This window comes from Phoxinus phoxinus, assembly GCF_949152265.1.
Source record: "Phoxinus phoxinus genome assembly, chromosome: 17".
Taxonomy (NCBI): Eukaryota; Metazoa; Chordata; class Actinopteri; order Cypriniformes; family Leuciscidae; genus Phoxinus; species Phoxinus phoxinus.
In genome coordinates this window covers 22,133,873-22,152,419 of record NC_136892.1, presented here as the reverse complement: position 1 = coordinate 22,152,419, position 18,547 = coordinate 22,133,873, and the positions used below count along the sequence as shown (strand labels likewise).

At 37.5% G+C, this 18,547-nt stretch overlaps 1 protein-coding gene across 1 annotated transcript in view; it reads left to right on the top strand.

The window, feature by feature from the left end:
* vav2 (vav 2 guanine nucleotide exchange factor) overlaps positions 1 to 18,547 on the top strand; it is a 191,978-nt gene that overhangs the window by 123,800 nt on the left and 49,631 nt on the right. The window contains exons 3-4 of the mRNA XM_079586009.1: positions 4,068 to 4,126; positions 8,413 to 9,072. Coding sequence (XP_079442135.1) covers positions 4,068 to 4,126; positions 8,413 to 9,072 — 719 coding nt within the window. The remainder of the gene's footprint in view (positions 1 to 4,067; positions 4,127 to 8,412; positions 9,073 to 18,547) is intronic.

Below are 18,547 nucleotides of genomic sequence, written 5' to 3'. Positions count from 1 at the left end.
TCATCCTTTCATGCTCAGAAGCAGGACTGGGTCTTTGGGGCAGCGCCATAGACATTTGGGTCATGGCCCGAGTCCCCCTCCCTTGTTCTGAAGGGCTGACTGTGGAAAATCCCTGCTAAACACGCAGCAGCTGGAGTCCACTGAGAGGATTCGGCTCCGACTCAAACTCTATTGCCAGCATGTTCGTCATGTCACCACGTCAGCTGATATCCCACATGGACATGGACGGATCGCTCTTCGGTTGATGTGAAACCGTGTTTGTGGTTATGTGGTGATTGTGTTTGTTTGTCCTTTGTTTAGTGGTGTTTGTTTCTGGGGCATGATTTGTTTGCCAGTGTAGTTTTCTAAGAAGTCGGGAACAGACTTAACCAACATAACAAAGATAAAATCGAATTATTCAAACATATAAATATATTAAATGATTGGAATAGGTTTAATACCTGCCAGCATAAGGCATTTAAGCTTGTTGTCTAGCGGTTTATTATATTATATTATATTGTGTTGTGTTGTATTATATTATGTTATGTTATATTATGTGAATAATGGATTGATAAAATATTAAACATTTTAAAAATATATATAGATTATTTTAAAATATAGGTATTTAGTTATATTTGTCTTTAAAACTAATTTAAGCATTTAAGCCATTATATCAAATGTTTTTTGTTTTTTTATCATAAATTCAGTCAAGTGTATCCAACCTTGTTTATTGCATTTTTATAGTTGGATTTTTTCAAATACTTTTTTGCTTTCAATACTTTAAATGTATTTGTTTGCCTGTGCATTTATACTGCTTACACGTGTAGTGCTACAGGTACTTCAATCAAGTTAGATACCGTGATGCATTGTGATGTATTGAATTGTGACATCTCGATGTGTATCATATTGTGAGATTTGTGATACCCGGCTATCTTAACGGAGAGAATCAGGAGACTATTGAATGTGAATCTGGTGTGTGTGTCCAAGTTTATTTTGAGTTGTAGGAGTTTGTGCTGGTTGGTGTCCTGTGATGCTGGGCTCTCAGGTCCATTGCAGACGAGTGCCAGGACTCACTGCCATCTGTTCACACATCTCCTACCACTCTCAGTTCCCTGCTGAAACTCAGACTCTTGCTTAAACTCTCATTTAGAGCACATTAGTGTAGAATATCACATTTGGACATTTGTTTATATGGCTGTTTTCCCTCATCAGGTTTATTTAAAATCACTTATGCATAAGGTTGATTCAGAGCAGCTTGACACACAGCACTGGCTCTTTCCATTATGTCACTGTAATCATCTGTTCTGTTTGTGATGTGTGCAGCCATGGTGTTGTGATCTTCATCTTCTCTCCACTCCTCTTTCTGTCTTCTACTTTTCATATCTTTTACTAATTCTTGCATCATATTCTATTCTTGCTGTCTTTTTTCCTGCTACTTTTCGTCTTGTCTCATTCCATCTTGCCTCTTCTTTTGTTTTCTCCTCTTGCCTGTTTTTACATTTCTTCTAGTTTTGTCTCATCTTATCTCTCCTTTTCTTTTCTTGTGTTTTCTCTCCTCTCAAGAGTCAAACATGGATTTGCCATGTTTGGAAACCCTGCACACATTACAGCTGATGTAGGCACAATGCTAGTGTATCTTCACCTCGGATAAGCAACTGTATAACATTAGCGAACAATCTACGATTCTCTCTTTATGTCGCTGTTCTTGTGAGGTGATGGACAGTATTGTGCTGTTTTCGCGAGGTGATGGGTGTTGCGTTTTGACTCTGATCTGATGCTCGTCATACACACCGATGCACTGAGATGAGGGAAAAATCTATATTTTGAGACAACATAGCGAGAGCTGTTGACCTGACCTGAGGGAGAGATGAAGAATGAGAGACAAGAGCAATGAAAGTGACTGAGTACAGGGATGAAGCACCACACTAGAAACAACATACAGAGAAGAAAAAGCCACAGCTTTGATGGATGAGTCACACATCGTCCCCGCAGGTGTTGTTGTTGAAGCTCCATGAATATTTAGACACATTAGCAGATGAACACGAGCAATACGCCTAACAGCCTAACACATAGACTAATTTAGCTGTATTGATCCCTCAATCATCTGCCCGCATGCCTGGGCTGATTCTGCTTGTTGCAAGCCAGACAATTGGTGGATTATGGGTGGTACAATGTAAGAAGCAATGCATTATAGTCTGTCATGTTGTCATTAAGATTATCAGCAGTAAGAGACATACCTTGATTATATACAGTATTTGTGCAGATATACACAGGCCCAGATGCATTTCCTGCTCTGATTTAGGAAGGAAATTCTGTCAATTGGATTTTAAAATATGATATCAGTACTATTAATTTAGTTTAGCTGAAAAAATATAAAATTAGCCATAATTTTTGATGAACATTCATGAGCCATTTCAATTCTGCAGGAATGTGCTGAGTTTTGCAGCCACATTCTGTGGGTCTGTTTAAGGAAGTTTAGCTTGTACATTTTGGCTTTTATAAAATCATTATGTGACAAAAGTGTTACTACATACTGTCTGTTTGTGCATAAAGAGCTTGTACATCTTTTATTTAAACTCATCATCATCTGTGGAGTCATCTTCATGGGTGCTAGTTGTCTGAACTGACAGTTGTCATTACACAGTGATGTTCGAATTATGTATTTTGTTTTCTGAAGGTTTGTGAAACTTAAAATCAATTTAATTTATGACTTGAGTAATAATGTAGTTTCCAAAAAGGTGTTTAGCATGCTATTGAAGTCTATCCAAAATATTAAATCAAATGGAGAAGCTTCAGAGGGGAAAAAAATCATCATGACAAAAGCTGCATTGTTTTTATTGAAGACAAAAACAAAACAATACTGAGCAGATATGCTATGTATGTATGTATGTATGTATGTATGTATGTATGTATGTATGTATATATTTATAAACGTATTATTCATTAATTTAGTCATTGATAGTTTTCATGCTGTCATTTTTTCATATTTCGCTCATTATCTGTTTTGAGAACCTACGTGGAAGCTCCACCAGCATCTGCACTCAGTGTTTTGCTCTGACTGAGGAACAGCTAGTGTCACCATGGCAGCAGGCAAGGCTAGCGGAAAATACGCCCATAAGCATGTAATGAGGCGACACAGCACCATCTTCACTTTTGCATATGCACATGTGCTTTCCTGTTTGTTAGCGTGTGGCTTCTGCATTACACACTTGATACCCTCTAGCACACCATCTGGAAGCCTCTAGAAGGGCCACCAATAAGCCTACTCACATGTGACTCATGACTGGCATTAAATCAGTGTAAATACTGCACACATTTAACCCTGTTACACGGCACTAATGCAGCTGGGGAGAGGAGGGGGCTTCACAGATCTGTGAAAAGCGCTTCACGTTTATGATTTCAGGGCGTTTCATGCCACACGTCCTTTAATGTCGTCCTTAGTGGGGTAGCGTGATCCGTGTGTGTGCACACAAGCTGCGCCACCAAAGCCCATCATAAAACAACCCCACCAAAAAAAAAAACGAGACACTTTGTTCTGCTGCAAACGTTTATTACTGGACTCACTATTTGTTTGCAACAATTAAGCCCAAAATATACTTCGGCCGTTCGCTTTTCGTGACAGTCCGTGCACTGTCCATGTGACATAATTTTGCAGCCCAATTTTTCTGTTCGCATGGATGGTGCGCGTACAACAGCACATGTGCGAGTAACTTGAGTGCTTGAAAACAAAGTCCACTAGATGGTGCACATGCACTGAACTCTTCTTTTCCGCGCTCGTAGCCGTAAAAGTATACTTTTGTTAAAATGACTGGCTGTCTATGTACAGTTCTTTATTTTAAAATATGGAGCAGCTATGGTGAAATAAATTGTTTGCGAGTCGTATAATGGAGCTTTTTCTGAAAAAAAGAAAGAAAACCCCCCAAAAACAAACACCATCAGGAACTTGTACCATGATCCAAAACAGATAATTCTAGCAAAAAGATGACAATTGTGGTGCCGTGTTTTGCACCTTTCAGAAGATGTTAAAATCTAGTTATGATTTTGCTGTAAGTTTCTTTAGCTAACCCAAACCTTCTCTTGTTCCACAGGTGATCTCTGCGCTGTCCAGAATCTCCCACAACAGCATTGCACAGATCAAAGGCATCAGGTAATTCATTTCTTCCACATGCTGATTGTGTTTCCTTTTCAGTAGTGGTGTGTCTCGAGTCTTGAGGGATATTTCACAGCGCTCTCTTGGGCTGCACCTTTTATGTGGCTCCATTCAGTGGGCCTGCAGGTAGAAGAAGTTGGCACAGACCACCGCATATGTGTGAAACCTGTGGGCCAAAACCCATGAAGTGTGTGGTTGTCGCTCCCCTCAGGTGTTTTAGCGGGGTGGAACCTGCCTCCCTGCTTTATAGGCGACTGGGATCACTTCCTGTCTCATTATTTGGCCAGTCTGTTCGCCCTGCTTCACAAATAAAGCCTTTTATCCGACGGGGTAATGAGCTGATGGAGCGAGCCATTAGGCGTTTTGCCAGAGCGGGGCAGAAGCGATCAAGGTCTACCATTAGTCAGTAAAGCGTAACAGACTGAGGGCTATATCACTTCCGGTCTTCACCAAAATACTGCCCATTGATTTGTCAAAAGTCAGGACTGAATCTTTTGTACTGGAAATGTAATGATTCTCCATTGTAAAAGTTGTCTGAAGTAATTAGAGAAAAGATTTTAAGACGGATTGTGGCGGCAGATGAATCTACTGTGACTAATGCAAGTCAAATTTGCACCCTGAGCAAGTCTTTTACACTTGACGTTTTAAGTGCGCTGGATTTTTGGAGTTATAGTCACATAATTTCCTGGCTGTATACAGCAAGCAATGAAAGGCAGCTTTGTTTTCATCGATACCACGACGTGTGTCACAGCTTTGAGGGCGGAAACAGCATGTGCTTTAGTTGTTAGGCCGACGGTAACCCACATTTCTTTAAAAAGACCTTTATTTTAGTCTGTTTTACAGTTTTGTGCCGTAGAATTAAGGCTGAATAAAATTTGCTGTCTGTTTTATTTCCCCTTCAAGCATCTCAAAAAGCAAGAAATGTCTCAGTCTTGTTTGGACCATTTCTCGTACGCCCATTTGGATTTGGTTTAAAGCTGCATGCAGATGTTTTTCCCGACAGGGCTTCAAATTCAGCGACATTCTCGAATGCAAAATACTAATCAATATTCAAAAGAAAGGATTTCTCTTAGCACAGTTTGGTTGCATTGTTTTATTAAAGGGCTCCTATTATTCCCTTTTACAAAGTCTTGATTTTGTTTTTGGGATGTACTAGAATATGTGTTCATGCTTTATTGAATTTATTTATAAAAATTGCATTATTTTTCACATATTTTGGTAAACGCTTCAGAGTGGTATGTTTTTTGTATTTTTCTTATAGATATGATATTATCCAGCATCATATTTGTTGGAAAACTATGATAATACAAACAGTAGGCTAATCGATCACAAAATCATGGATACTTTTCCTAAGGGGCCAGAGCTTACAAAATCTACTACATCAATACTGTAATGTTAGTTAGCAGGCTAGCGGAGGCCAAGCTTTGCCCTTCGTTTATATCATAGCTTAGCAACTACATAAAACTTATAACTGGAACTCTTAAAGCTACACTGTCATTTTTTTAAGTTGATTCTTAGCAAAAAACACTTTGTTCTTTCAAAATTATATGTGCTCATTAATGTATAATTACTTCTACCAACTAATCAAGTATTCTCGTAAACGTAGAATCTGACATTTATAATACATACGGGTGAGCTGCTCGAATGGCGGAAGCCATGTTGCGCCTCCGTCTTGAAAATACATTAGCCAAAGAGGGACATACCTGGAAATTTAAGCTTTGCCTTTCAAGTTTTTACACTTTTGCACCGTGACGATTACTCGCGACTGCCGGCAGATTTGAAATAATACGGCCACCGTAAGAGTTAAAACGCCCTCGGAATGGGAGGGGCTAGAAAGTAATATTCAGTTGGTAGTCATATACAATTTCACCGCTAAATGGGAGAAAATCCTACACAATGTAGCTTTAATAGAAAATACAATTACAAATAACAAGACGTACTTACAATTTGTGATCCATAAACAACAGATTGTCCCGACAAAATGGGAACGGCTTCGTCTTTCAGGAGAAGTTTTTGTCCGTATAGCCTGCATTGTACTCTCTGTTCTCCGTAAAATGCGCAGTGCACAGACAAACGTTCAGGTTATAATGTTCAGGAACCATGTTAAAAATCATTTTTAACCTCTCTAAGTTCGTCAGCCTTAGGACCAACTTTTTTCGGGGTGGAAAAAACAGTGACAACACTCTTCGTCTTCTCTAGTGCAGCAGGGATCTAGACGGGGATTATTTAAACAAGATCCAGAAAAGTGCTTTGTTGTTCAAACGAGCCGTTCGTTGTTGTTCTTGAAAAGCGGATTCTGTTAAATAAAATATCACCCTTTGGAGTGGCTTGAGCTTTGTAACCTTGCAGATCTTTTTTATGCTCAAAAATAGCAACATTACACACTAACTAAATTTGAAAAAGCTAAATAGGACCCCTTTAAAGAAAGACCCTTGAGAGAGCATCTTTTTGGTCTTTGACGACCTTGGTTAATGGTTATTCTGAATGCCTGTTAATTAATTAGCCATCACAAGATACAGAGTGCCGCTTCATGGAGGGGCACTGTGACATTACTCACAATGAAAATCTTGTTTATATGGCTGTTTTTTCAGCTATGACCACATCCTCTTCCTTTGAGCTTTCCTGCCTACACAAGTTCCAACCGGCGATCAAAACAGAAATGTGTTACTCTGTATTTATTATTCAAGTGTACTTTGTTTGCTATTATACATCTGGACTATTTTAAGTCACTCACAGTCACATCTTTAGATATAAACCACCGCTTTTACATATGGAGGTCCTGCTTCAATAAGAAGACCTTTTACTGAGTAGCAGGAACAAGGAAGGGTAAAGTGTTAGTCATTAGTGCAGCACCTGTTGACGTGACGTCTGGTTTCCCTCTTCTCAGCATGCCATGTATCTGAACCACTGCTCTCTCAAATTCACTCAGATTCTATTTATCACTAAATGGTTTGTTATGTGCAGATCACAGTATATGAGGCAAATCACCCTCCTTTTACTGTATTTGTGTGTTGCATTGTTCAGTACCAGGAACTAACTCGAAAAAACTAACTTTTATCCAAAACCTACTAGTGAGCTATCCTTCTCTAACTGACATGAAACTTCATAAGTAACTGATTTGGAAGCCCGAAGTCTGCATCATGCAAATAGCACACAAGAGACTTGATTCAGTTGACGAGAAATAATGCTTGAATAAGTAGTGAATGCACTCTCAAAAAAAGTACCCTTAAAGGGTCAACTTTGTACCTTATTTACCCATAAAAGTTAATTGTAGTACATATTACTACTCTAGGGTACTAAAATGCACCTTTTTAGGGGTAGATACTCTTTTTGGGGTACTGCCCAGAGACAAGCTGTTGTACCCCTAAAGGTAAAACATTTCTGATAGTGCAGTGTACTTATGTTTGCATTCTGCCTGCAGTCAACTTACTCCGTTTTAGACCAGATATACATTTAAAGTCTCTCTGATACTTGAATTTTTAATTTAGAAAGGCAAAAAATATTTTGTCAAAAAAATTTTCCATAAATTATGTTGTCAATAGATGTCAAAGGCTGTCACCCATGGATTTAACATCAACCTGAATAGTAAAAAAAAAACTTTACGATTAGTAATAGTTTAGTGAAGACACAGGCAAGATCTCTCTCTCTCTCTCTCTCTCTCTCTCTCTCTCATGGAGTGGGTGTGCGTGAGTGGATGCGTGTGAGAGCGTTTTCTAATTGTGGTATATTTTGGTTTTTTCCTTTCTTTCTTTATCTTTCTATATACTTTTTTGTCTTTTTCTTTCCTTTTCCTTTTCTTTTCTTTTCTTTTCTTTTTCTTTTTTTTGGGTAAGGTTAAGATAGTTTAGGGATTGGTTCCCGTGCGGGCTTTTCGGCGTCCGCATGGCGGGGGGAACGAGCGCGGTTTCCCTCCGGAATGGGTTTAGGTGTGTACCGGAGCCGACCGCTTCGATTGAGGACGTGTTGATCGTAGTTGGTGATCAGGTTGGTCACGAAAACATAAATTCAGCCTCGCGCATGAATAAAGCTGTTGTTGTTTTTTTGAAGACAGAACAACTTGTTAATCAAATAATTGAAAATGGCCTTTGGGTGAAGGGGATGTTTGTGCCGGCAACTCCGTTGTATGCACCGGCTACAAAAGTTATAGTTTCAAACGTACCTCCGTTTATTAAAAATGAAGCGATCGTCAAAGAGTTGTCTCGTTTTGGGAAACTAGTTAGTCCAGTCAAGATGGTACCTTTAGGATGTAAAAACCCAGCTTTAAAACATGTATTGTCTTTCAGACGACAAGTTCATATGCTTTTAAATTCTCAGGAAAAAACTCTAGATGTGTCGTTTAGAGTAAATGATGGAGATAGTTCCTATGTGTTATATGCAAGCACTGAAAGCTTACGATGCTTTGAGTGTGGTGATATCGGCCACAAAAGATTCTCGTGTCCGCATAAAAAGAGACCAGAGGAGACTCGGGTTGAGAATGAAGCTACAATGGAGAGTCAGATTGATCCGAGTCAAGCTATAATGGAGAGTCAGGTTGATCCGAGTCAAGCTACAATGGAGAGTCGTGGTGACCAAAATCGGGAACCAGAGAAAGTTTCAGAGGACCATGTGGATACAGGTGAAGAAAATGAGGTGAGTGCAAATTCTAGTAGATTTGCTGGTGTTTTGCAAGAAGAGCAGCCTTGTTGTAGCAGCGATATAGCCTTTAAGGTGGTGACTGTTGAAGATGTGGTTTCTGGAGAGATATCAATGAGTCAGGATGACGGATTAAATTATGAGGATTGTTGTTCTGATATATCTGATTGTCCGAAAGTAGGAGATGATTTGTATACAGTGGAACAGATTAATGAGTTTCTGGATGAAACAAAAGGAAAAAAGGTAGATGTTGCTGAGTATTTCCCGGATGCTGATAAGTTCGTTGCTTCAGTTGTGTCGGCGCGGAAAACGTATAATTTTTCTGTGTTATCACAACAGAAACGTTTTCGTTTGAAAAAACATATAGCTACGGTAAGGCAAAGGAAAAGAGTGGGAAAGGAAATAGAGGGAAGTTTTAAATAAACGTAATGGCTGTTTCTCTGTCTCCCTTGTTTACTTTTCTTTTCTGTTTTTCCCTTCTTTTCTGTCTCATGGAGCCTTTGCGAGTAGCGTCTTTAAACGTAAATGGCCTTAGAGATAGAAGAAAACAAGCTTTGCTTTTAGAATGCCTAAAACTTAAAAATATTGGAGTGACTTTCCTTCAAGAGACACATAGCGATAAAAATAATGAAGTAGAATTGGGCCTATGGTGGGAAGGAAAATATATTCTTAGTCATGGCTCTAATGTAAGTTCGGGTGTAGCTATATGTTTTAGTCCAAGCCTTAAATTTAACATTTTATCTGAACACGAGATAGAGCCAGGTCGTATACTGGCTGTAAAAGCTAAAGTAAATACTCACAATGTAATCTTTGTGAATATTTATGCAAATAATAAAGGATCTGAGAGAAGTGTTCTCTTTAAGAAAATAGCAGAGTTTTTAAATACATTAAAACAAAATGATATTGTGATTATGGGAGGCGATTTTAATTGTACTTTAGATTTTAATATGGATAGAAATAATGAGGAAACGCACCATCAGTCTTCATCTGTTTTGGCAAATATTATTAAGAAGTTCGAGTTAAATGATATATGGAGAACTGAAAACCCTTCTTTAAAACAGTATACTTGGGTAAAGGTTTCAGAAGGAACGGTTCATGCTGCAAGATTAGATAGGTTTTATATTTCAAATAACTCAAGGAATAGAGTCTGTAATGCTAATATTATTCCTAATATTATTTCAGATCATAAAATGATTACAATAGATTGTGTATTGTCAAAACAACATAAAGTAGGTTCATACTGGCATTTCAACAAGAAGCTGTTACAAGATGTTGTTTTTTGTGCTAATTTTAAGTTGTTTTGGCAGACATGGCAGATGGAAAAAAATGATTTTAGAGATATTATACAGTGGTGGGAAGTTGGAAAAACCCAAGTTAAAGTTTTTTGCCAACAATATACTTGTTATTCCTCAAAAATAATGGAAAATACAATTAAAGAACTCGAAAATGAGATTCTTGAAATTGAAAACAAAATGTTGGAAAGACATGAAAATCAATTACAAAATGTTATATATGAAAAAAAACTGCAGTTAGAAAACATTTTACATGGGAAAGTAAAAGGAGCTCTTATTAGAGCTCGTTTTTCTCATATTAAAGATATTGACGGACCAACATCGTTCTTTTTTAATTTAGAGCGGAAAGTGTGTCAAGAGAAGCAAATGTTGTGTTTAAGGAATGATAGTGGCGATTTATTTTATGACCCATCTGAAATGAGCAATTTCGTAGTAGATTTTTATTCTAAACTGTATGATATGGAAATGACAGATTTGGATAGTAAAACTGAACTTTTTGATTTAATCCCAAAACTTACACCAGAGCATAAAGAAGATTTAGATAGTATTTTAAGCTTTCAAGAAGTAACCAAAGCTGTGCAAGAATTATCGATTGGAAAATCCCCTGGATTAGATGGCCTTCCCTCTGAATTCTTTAAACAGTTTTGGGGAATCATTGGGAAAGATTACTATGAAGTGATTTTATGTTCAATGAAAATTGGATTTTTACCTACTAGTTGCAGAAGAGCAATTCTTTCTCTGCTACCAAAAAAAGGTGATCTTACTTTGCTTAAAAATTGGAGGCCTGTAGCCTTATTGACAACAGATTATAAGATTTTTTCTAAGAGTATCTCTAATAGATTGAATGAATATATGGGTGTATTAATTCATCCAGATCAATCATATTGTATTAAAAACAGGTGCATTAGAGATAATTTATTTCTTATAAGAGATGTCATTGATTACTCTATGTCAAACAATATTGATTTAGGAATACTATCCCTAGATCAAGAAAAGGCTTTCGACAGAGTGGATCACTCTTATCTGTTCGATGTTTTAAGTGAATATGGTTTTGGGAATGGTTTTATTTCATGGATTCGGTTACTTTATGAAAAAGCAGAATGTATGGTAAAAGTGCCTGGAGGGTTAAGCATGCCTATTAAAGTTCGAAGGGGAATTAGGCAGGGTTGCCCACTTTCCGGTCAGCTTTACAGTTTAGTAATTGAACCACTATTGTGTAAAATAAGAATTTCACTAAAGGGTTTGCACATCGAAGGTTCTTTCAATAAATCCATGAAACTTTCTGCATATGCTGATGACCTCACTGTGATAATTAAGGATAAAGAAGATATACAAAGTGTATTAAGTTGTATTCAGTGCTATGAAAAGGCTTCTTCATCTAAAATAAATTGGGGGAAAAGCGAAGCACTATGGTGCGGAACCACACGTTCTATACCAGTATTGCCTGGAAATGTTGAATGGAGTAGAGATGGTTTTAAATTTTTAGGGGTTTTCTTAGGTTCAGATGTGTATAAAATGGAAAACTGGGATGGAATAATAGAAAAGATGTGTGTACGTTTGTCCAAATGGAAATGGATACTTCCTCGATTATCATATAGAGGAAGAGTCTTGATAGTAAATAACCTAATTGCATCATCACTGTGGCATAAAATGGCCGTTGTTGACCCTCCTTCAAATCTCGTCAAAGATATTCAAAGACAATTGGTTAATTTTTTTTGGTCTGGGCAGCACTGGCTGAGAGCGGCTGTCCTGTATCTACCAATTTGCGAAGGAGGACAAGGACTTATTGACATTGAATGCAGAGTCGCTGCTTTTAGATTACAGGCTGCTCAAAGACTTTTGTATAAAAGGCACATCAGCTGGACAGATGTAGCCTGTGGACTGTTGAGAAAAGGAGGACAGATGGGTCTTGATCGACACCTCTTTTTAATGGACCTTGATGGAGTGGACTTAACTGGTCTAACACCGTTTTATAAGACAATGCTTAGAGTTTGGAAAGTATTTTCAAACTCTCGAGAACAAGGGCCTGTCAATGGTTTCTGGGGAAAGAAGAACCTGTAATTCATAACCCTGTGCTGTCTGTAAAAAGTTTGAATTCTGTTTCAGTGAGAAATGCACTTGTAAGAGCGGGTCTCACTAAGGTGTCATGTTTTTTGGATAAGGACGGGTGGTTATCCCCAGAAAATATTGCACTAAAGATTGATGTGAAATCATTGCGGTTTTCTGAAAAACTTTTAACTGAAATTGTAACTGCTGTACCCTCTGATTTTAAATGTGCTCTGGAAAAAGAAGTATCTGAACAAAATAATGACAATGTTAAAGATTTTCCAGAATTGGAAGTAAAAGTTGGTGTAGTCTCATGGCAGGAGGAGGGGGGAAAACTGCTCACTTTCAGTACTCCAGAACTAAAATCCTTTCGTGAGGTGGGCAAGAAATCCATGTATCATGTCTGCGTTAAAGTAATGCGGTTTCAAGAATTGAAACACGTACGTGAGTCAAAATGGCAAGAGATATTTGGCACAGGTCTCTCACCCAAACGCAGCTGGAGAACTTTATATAAGATTCCTACTGATAAAAGAACTGGCGATTTACAGTGGAGGATCGTACATGGAATAGTAACAACTAATAAGCATAAAGCTCACTTAGATTCCAGCGCTACTGACATGTGCCCTTTTTGTTCAGAAATTGAATCTGTTTTTCATTTGTTTTTAGAGTGTAATAGATTAGAGCCGCTTTTCCAGATGTTAAAAGAGTGGTGTGATATGTTGGGTCACGTTTTTAGTCAAGAAAGTTTTATTTATGGTCCAAAGTATCGATATAAAACAAGGAATGTTGATGTCTTTTTGAATTAGTTGTATGGACAAGCTAAATTGAGTATATGGTTGACTAGAAAAGCTAAGATTGTGGGAACAGGTTCCACCAATATTGTTTTAACATACAAAGGTTTGATCTCTGCTCGTTTAACGGTTGAATTTGCCTACTATGAACTTGTTGGAAAATTGGTTACTTTTGAGGAAGTCTGGTGTTTAAATGGAATCTTATGCAAGATAAATGAAGGTTGTTTAGAAAAGATGTTATAATTTTATTTTTATTTATTTTTTTTTATTTTTTTTATTAATCATTTTTATATTAGTTTGTTTGTTTTTGTTTTTTTTGTGTGTGAGTGTATAATTGTGGAATTGTGAAAATCTACTTTTAACTGTATAATTAAAGGTTTTTGTAAAGTCAAAAGTCTCTCTCTCTCTCTCTCTCTCTCTCTCTCTCTCTCTCTCTCTCTCTCTCTCTCTCTCTCTCTCTTCTCTCTCTCTCTCTCTCTCTCTCTCTCTCTCTCTCTCTCTCTCTCTCTCTCACACACACTTTTACTTCCCACTGATTACATGTGCTTTTATCTCTTACCGTACATGTATAGGATGTCACCCACTGACATGTGAAAAACGGCCTTTTATGCATAATGTCATACTGTATACTAAATATGCGCTAGCTACATCAACCAGTCATTCATGCACAGAGCCACTGTATGCTTTAGACATGCACAATTTACCTTCATCATCCATTTACACATAGATTGCTATGCATTATGGATGTGCACACACATCACATGCAAGATGGTGTTGTCATGTCTTAGACAGGGACAAGCATAACAAAAAAATGACAAAGTATAATGTGCATTACATGAATGGTTTTTACTCCTGGCGTTTGATAAAAAAGAGATTGCGGAGGAGATTGAATCTTCTTGTAAGCATCAGATAATCCCCCGCATCCACTCAGCTTTCTGCATTATTGATTCCTGTGGTGATGGACACTGCTCTTCTATGCAATGTGAAAGTGCTGTATCTCACTAAGTCCTGAGAGAAAACCAGAGTCTGCTGGTGGAGTTATCAGATAGATGTTCTCCTCTGATCATCCTTCCAGTGATATTCCTGCATGAGCCGGACAGGATCAGGTGCTCTGGGCTGCTTTGGATACTGAGGGATTACTGGACTGGCTTTTTATAGAAGATCAATATAGATCGTACCTTTTGCTTGCAGTTTTACTCTGATGACGAGAAATCAGAGACATTACTATTGAGAGGAAAGAAAAAAGACATCAGGAGGGATTTTTTAAAGAAAGTTTGTCTTCATAATCTGGTCAAAATGTATTTTGCTCCGCCTTTATACATCGTAATACAGAAAGACTGAAAGTGTGATTATTGCCTTTATACTAGGGATGTGCATCTCCATAACTGAGACCAATGCGATGCGCATCTCGATGCATAGCCAACGATACGATACATTAAAGATACATATAAGCAGCTACCGATGCGATGCAATACGATTCACTACTATTGCGGTGCGATCCGATTTCGATTCGATTCAACGCGATGCCATTCAATGTACTACGATGCAATGGAGAAAAATATGATGCAATGCAATGGTATGGATAGTTAACTTTTATTTATTTTATTCAGACATACAGCAAATCATAAAGTAGCTTAAGTGCCATCTGACTTTTAACGCATGGCTTTCACAAACAAAAGATTTGATTTTCACAAAACCAAAAGATTAAATAAAAATAGACACTATTTTCCTGTCCTGTCTCCAGTTTCACTTTTAACAGCTCACACATTTAACAGTGAAACAATTAAGGATGCTCAGGGATGAACAATGAAGAAATGTTCCGTAACTTACCAGCAGATAATGTGATTTCAGCAGGTAGGCTAACAGTGACTAGAAAGCAGGTGCTGTTTTAACATAAAAAACTTTCACAAACAGGTCTTTCATAACTGTACTCAAACGTGAAAAAAATATATATGAAAAACTATTAACGGCAGTCACAGACTGCTGTGAACCAGATTTACTTAAATGTCCCACTTTAAGGTTTAAGTACTGTGTAGGTGACGCTCAGGAAACGCCCCGCACTCCGTAGTGTTGTGACACGTCATATCCACGTAGCAGCTGCAGCAGTGATGATCAGTTCAGAAAGGAGAAATAAATCTAGTCGAACTGGACGCGTGAATGAGGCAAAATCGCGTCTGCCGCGCTAAACGTGCCGCGGGACCTCCAGACGCGCGTCAACGCATATTTACATTGAATTAACATTGAAATCAATCGCTCCATACGCTCAATTCGCGTTCGGCGTGAACGCAGCAGTTACATAATAAAATTTTGGTCACAAATGATTGGATAAATAGTACTTTCTAAATAGGAAAAGTATAGCGCATCTACTAATAATTATATATTAATAAATCGTATTTACCAATGCAGATATGTTAGAAATGATGCATCGCGATACAAATGCCAACTTGTGTCCGATGCACACTTATTTAAATCGATGCATCGCATCGTTAGCTTTTATGCCAATGCGAATCGGTGAATCTTACCATCCCTACTTTATACAATAGTTTAATAAACAAGATGTTAATATTTAGTAACTTTTTTGACACAATATATATCCAGGGTCTGTGTATTTGTGTCCTTTTTTTGCTCCTATGAATTAGCGTGCGTGTGCAAATCAGTTCGGTTGAATGAATGACCTGTGTGCTTATTGAATGAATCACTGGTTTTGAACAGATGGTTTTAATGATTCAGTCAGTGACTCTTTCATAAAGGCAGTCATTTGTCGCCACCTATTGGTGTAACAAGGTAACCTGCAGAAAGAATCACAGAATTTTTTGTGTGTGCGTATTTTATTAGAATGACAGAGTTGTGCATTTGTATTGTTAAAGCATTAACAGCATGCAAAGGTTTATGCAATAAAAACTATGCAAAATAAGGAAATTTGGTACAAAAAATATTGATTGTACAATTTACAAAAAACAAGTGCAAAATTGAATCTTAACAACATGTTGTCATATCATATGAACTAGAGATTTCATAAATCATAAAAGCTTCCTAAATGGCTGGAATAATGCTGCTTATTCCGTGATAATGTGATGTATAGCTTATAGACATTTTCAGCATCAAAGCTTTAGTTGATTTTGTAATCATACTGCGGTATGTTTTCTAATCTTGTGTAACCTAATAGAAAATGTATAAGTTTCACTTTTTCCCCCTTCACTTCATGGAGCATACTACTGAACGCTTCAGATGTTTTAATATTCTTCAAGCTTTTCTGAGCCGTCGCTCACAGAATAGAGAGCACATATCTGTTTCTGTGAGATAAAAACCCAGGGATACTGTTTTCTTGGACATAAATGGAATTGAATAGAGTTTGATGTGTCTGCAAAATCCAATTAAAGTGAGTATTGGCCTGATGTGTTTTAGGCTGTACACTGAGGGATGGGAGCAGCTTTCATATTATTCTGATTTCAAATGATCAGGTTTGTCACAGCTCCTACATTTTTGCGTGGGTGAATATATACAGTAGACATTGCCTGATGGTTTATTAAGAAGTGAATGATTTTAGCTAAAACAAAGACTCCTAATTTGTCCTGTGAATATTTGATGTCGACAAATTAATCACACCACAGTAGATGATCTCTATTTAGCATAGCACCTGCACCAGTCAAAAGTTGGACACACATTACTGCATTTGTTTCCTTTTATGAAATTAAATATATTTTGTATCGGTTTGCTTTGCGATTGGTCACAAATACAGCATTTAACGGTTAGAATCTGACTCTAGAACAGTAGAACTAGAAGGTTGTGTTGTAGATAAATATGAAATGATTAATTAGTAAAACATTTCCAGCTAGATCTATGCAGAATGTTATTTAAGTTAGATAATTTTCAAACCCACAGAAACAGTAACTAGAGTACCTGTAAACCTTTACTTTTGCTTTGACAGGAGATGCAGGAAGCAGTGTTTAATTCACGTGATTAATTAGCATGACATTTGATTTGTGAGCAGGTTTAACCTTCTTTTATTATAAACACGTCTGAAGCAGATGAGGAGGAAGTCCTTTTGAACCAAGATGTTTAATTAGCGATTCATTTGATGAAGCCTTGTAAGCAGGCTAATTATTTTGCTATCTGCAATTATTTCATCATGCGATACAGCATCTTTGTGTTATGAGTTCAGAATGGTTATAGTCTCTCGTCACAAAGCCTTGTTTTAATAAAATACATCTGAGCGAAACATTTATACTTTCACCTCAAATACGTAATGCATTCATTTGGAGGTTGTTTTCCTGCCGACAATGAATGTGATGCATTGTAATAAGGAGAAAATTAATGTTGTGGATGCCATCTACAAGTGAGCTTGTAATGGTGATATTAGAAAAAAAAATCTTTTTACCTTTTTGATTACAAGTGTTTTAGAGTCGTTAGGTAGTCGCAACCCCTGCAGTGAGGCACTCCATTCATGTCTATTTTTATATGTACGGATTGTATGTGCGTCGATTTGACGTATACACAGCCATATGGTCTGTATCCGTGCATGGGCTGACTGGCAACAGCTTTAATGTTAAAGCTAATGGTGGTGTGCTCTGTTAGCTGTCTCTCTCTCTCTCTCTCTCTCTCTCTCTCTCTCTCTCTCTATCAGAAAGGATAGAATCCTCAAGTGTCATGTTGTTGGGAGGTGTGAGGTGAAGAGTTGGTCATATTGTCAGACTGTATGTGTGTTTGTTAGCCTGCTATTGTATGGGTGAGGATGTCCGATGTCAGTATTGGTTAAGAAGGGGGGCTCTTTGTGCATCTGACCCCAAGGAAAAAAAAGCCCAGAAAAAAAAAAGAAGTGACAGTTTGCTTAGATCATGCTAAATCCCTCTAGTAATATGACTCAAGGTCAGAGTCTTTCCTACCCTATAGCTCTATATTTCTCTCCCTCTCTCTCTCCTTTTCACTCTCCATCACTGCTCTTTGACATCTCCGTAGAGACAGGAATACAGCGTAGTTATGATTGAAGAGATGGCCTTCTGTCATGAGATTGAACTTTTTTTTTTACATTTTCTGAAGAAAATGTCAATGCTCTATGCCTGTGCATAACTATATGCGAACAGCACCGCCATCTTGGAAGTGGAACAGTCAACGAGGAGACCTTGGTGAATGGAAGTGTATAACTTTCTGTATCAGTGAGTCATTAAATCATTCATTTAAATGATTTGTTCAAAAACTCTTTATTTTATTTTATTTTAAAACTTTTATTAACAAAACAGCTAACCATTCTTATGAGTGAATCATTGAGCCAAACCAATTGATTTGTTTAAAAACGATGATTCTAATCGTAAACAAAACAAGAGACTGTCTTTATGCATGAATCATTGAACGCATTGAATCATTAGAAACACAATATGTTGCAGCGATTCTGCTGTGGGTTTGTTTGGATCTACTTCTTTTTTTCTTGGCAGCAAAAACAGGCAAAACTATTTGGCAATGTTGTGTCTAAAATGTAAGTTGCTTAACTGCTTGTTTATTGAACTGTTGTGTAAGAGAAATATCCCGTCCTTGCCTGATAATCACATCTGTGGTGATTTATGGCCATAACACACTGTTGCTTGTGTAATATTTTATATAATTGTATATAATATAGGGCTCTTTCCAAACATGATATGAAGAGCTCTGTAAGCCATGGTGTT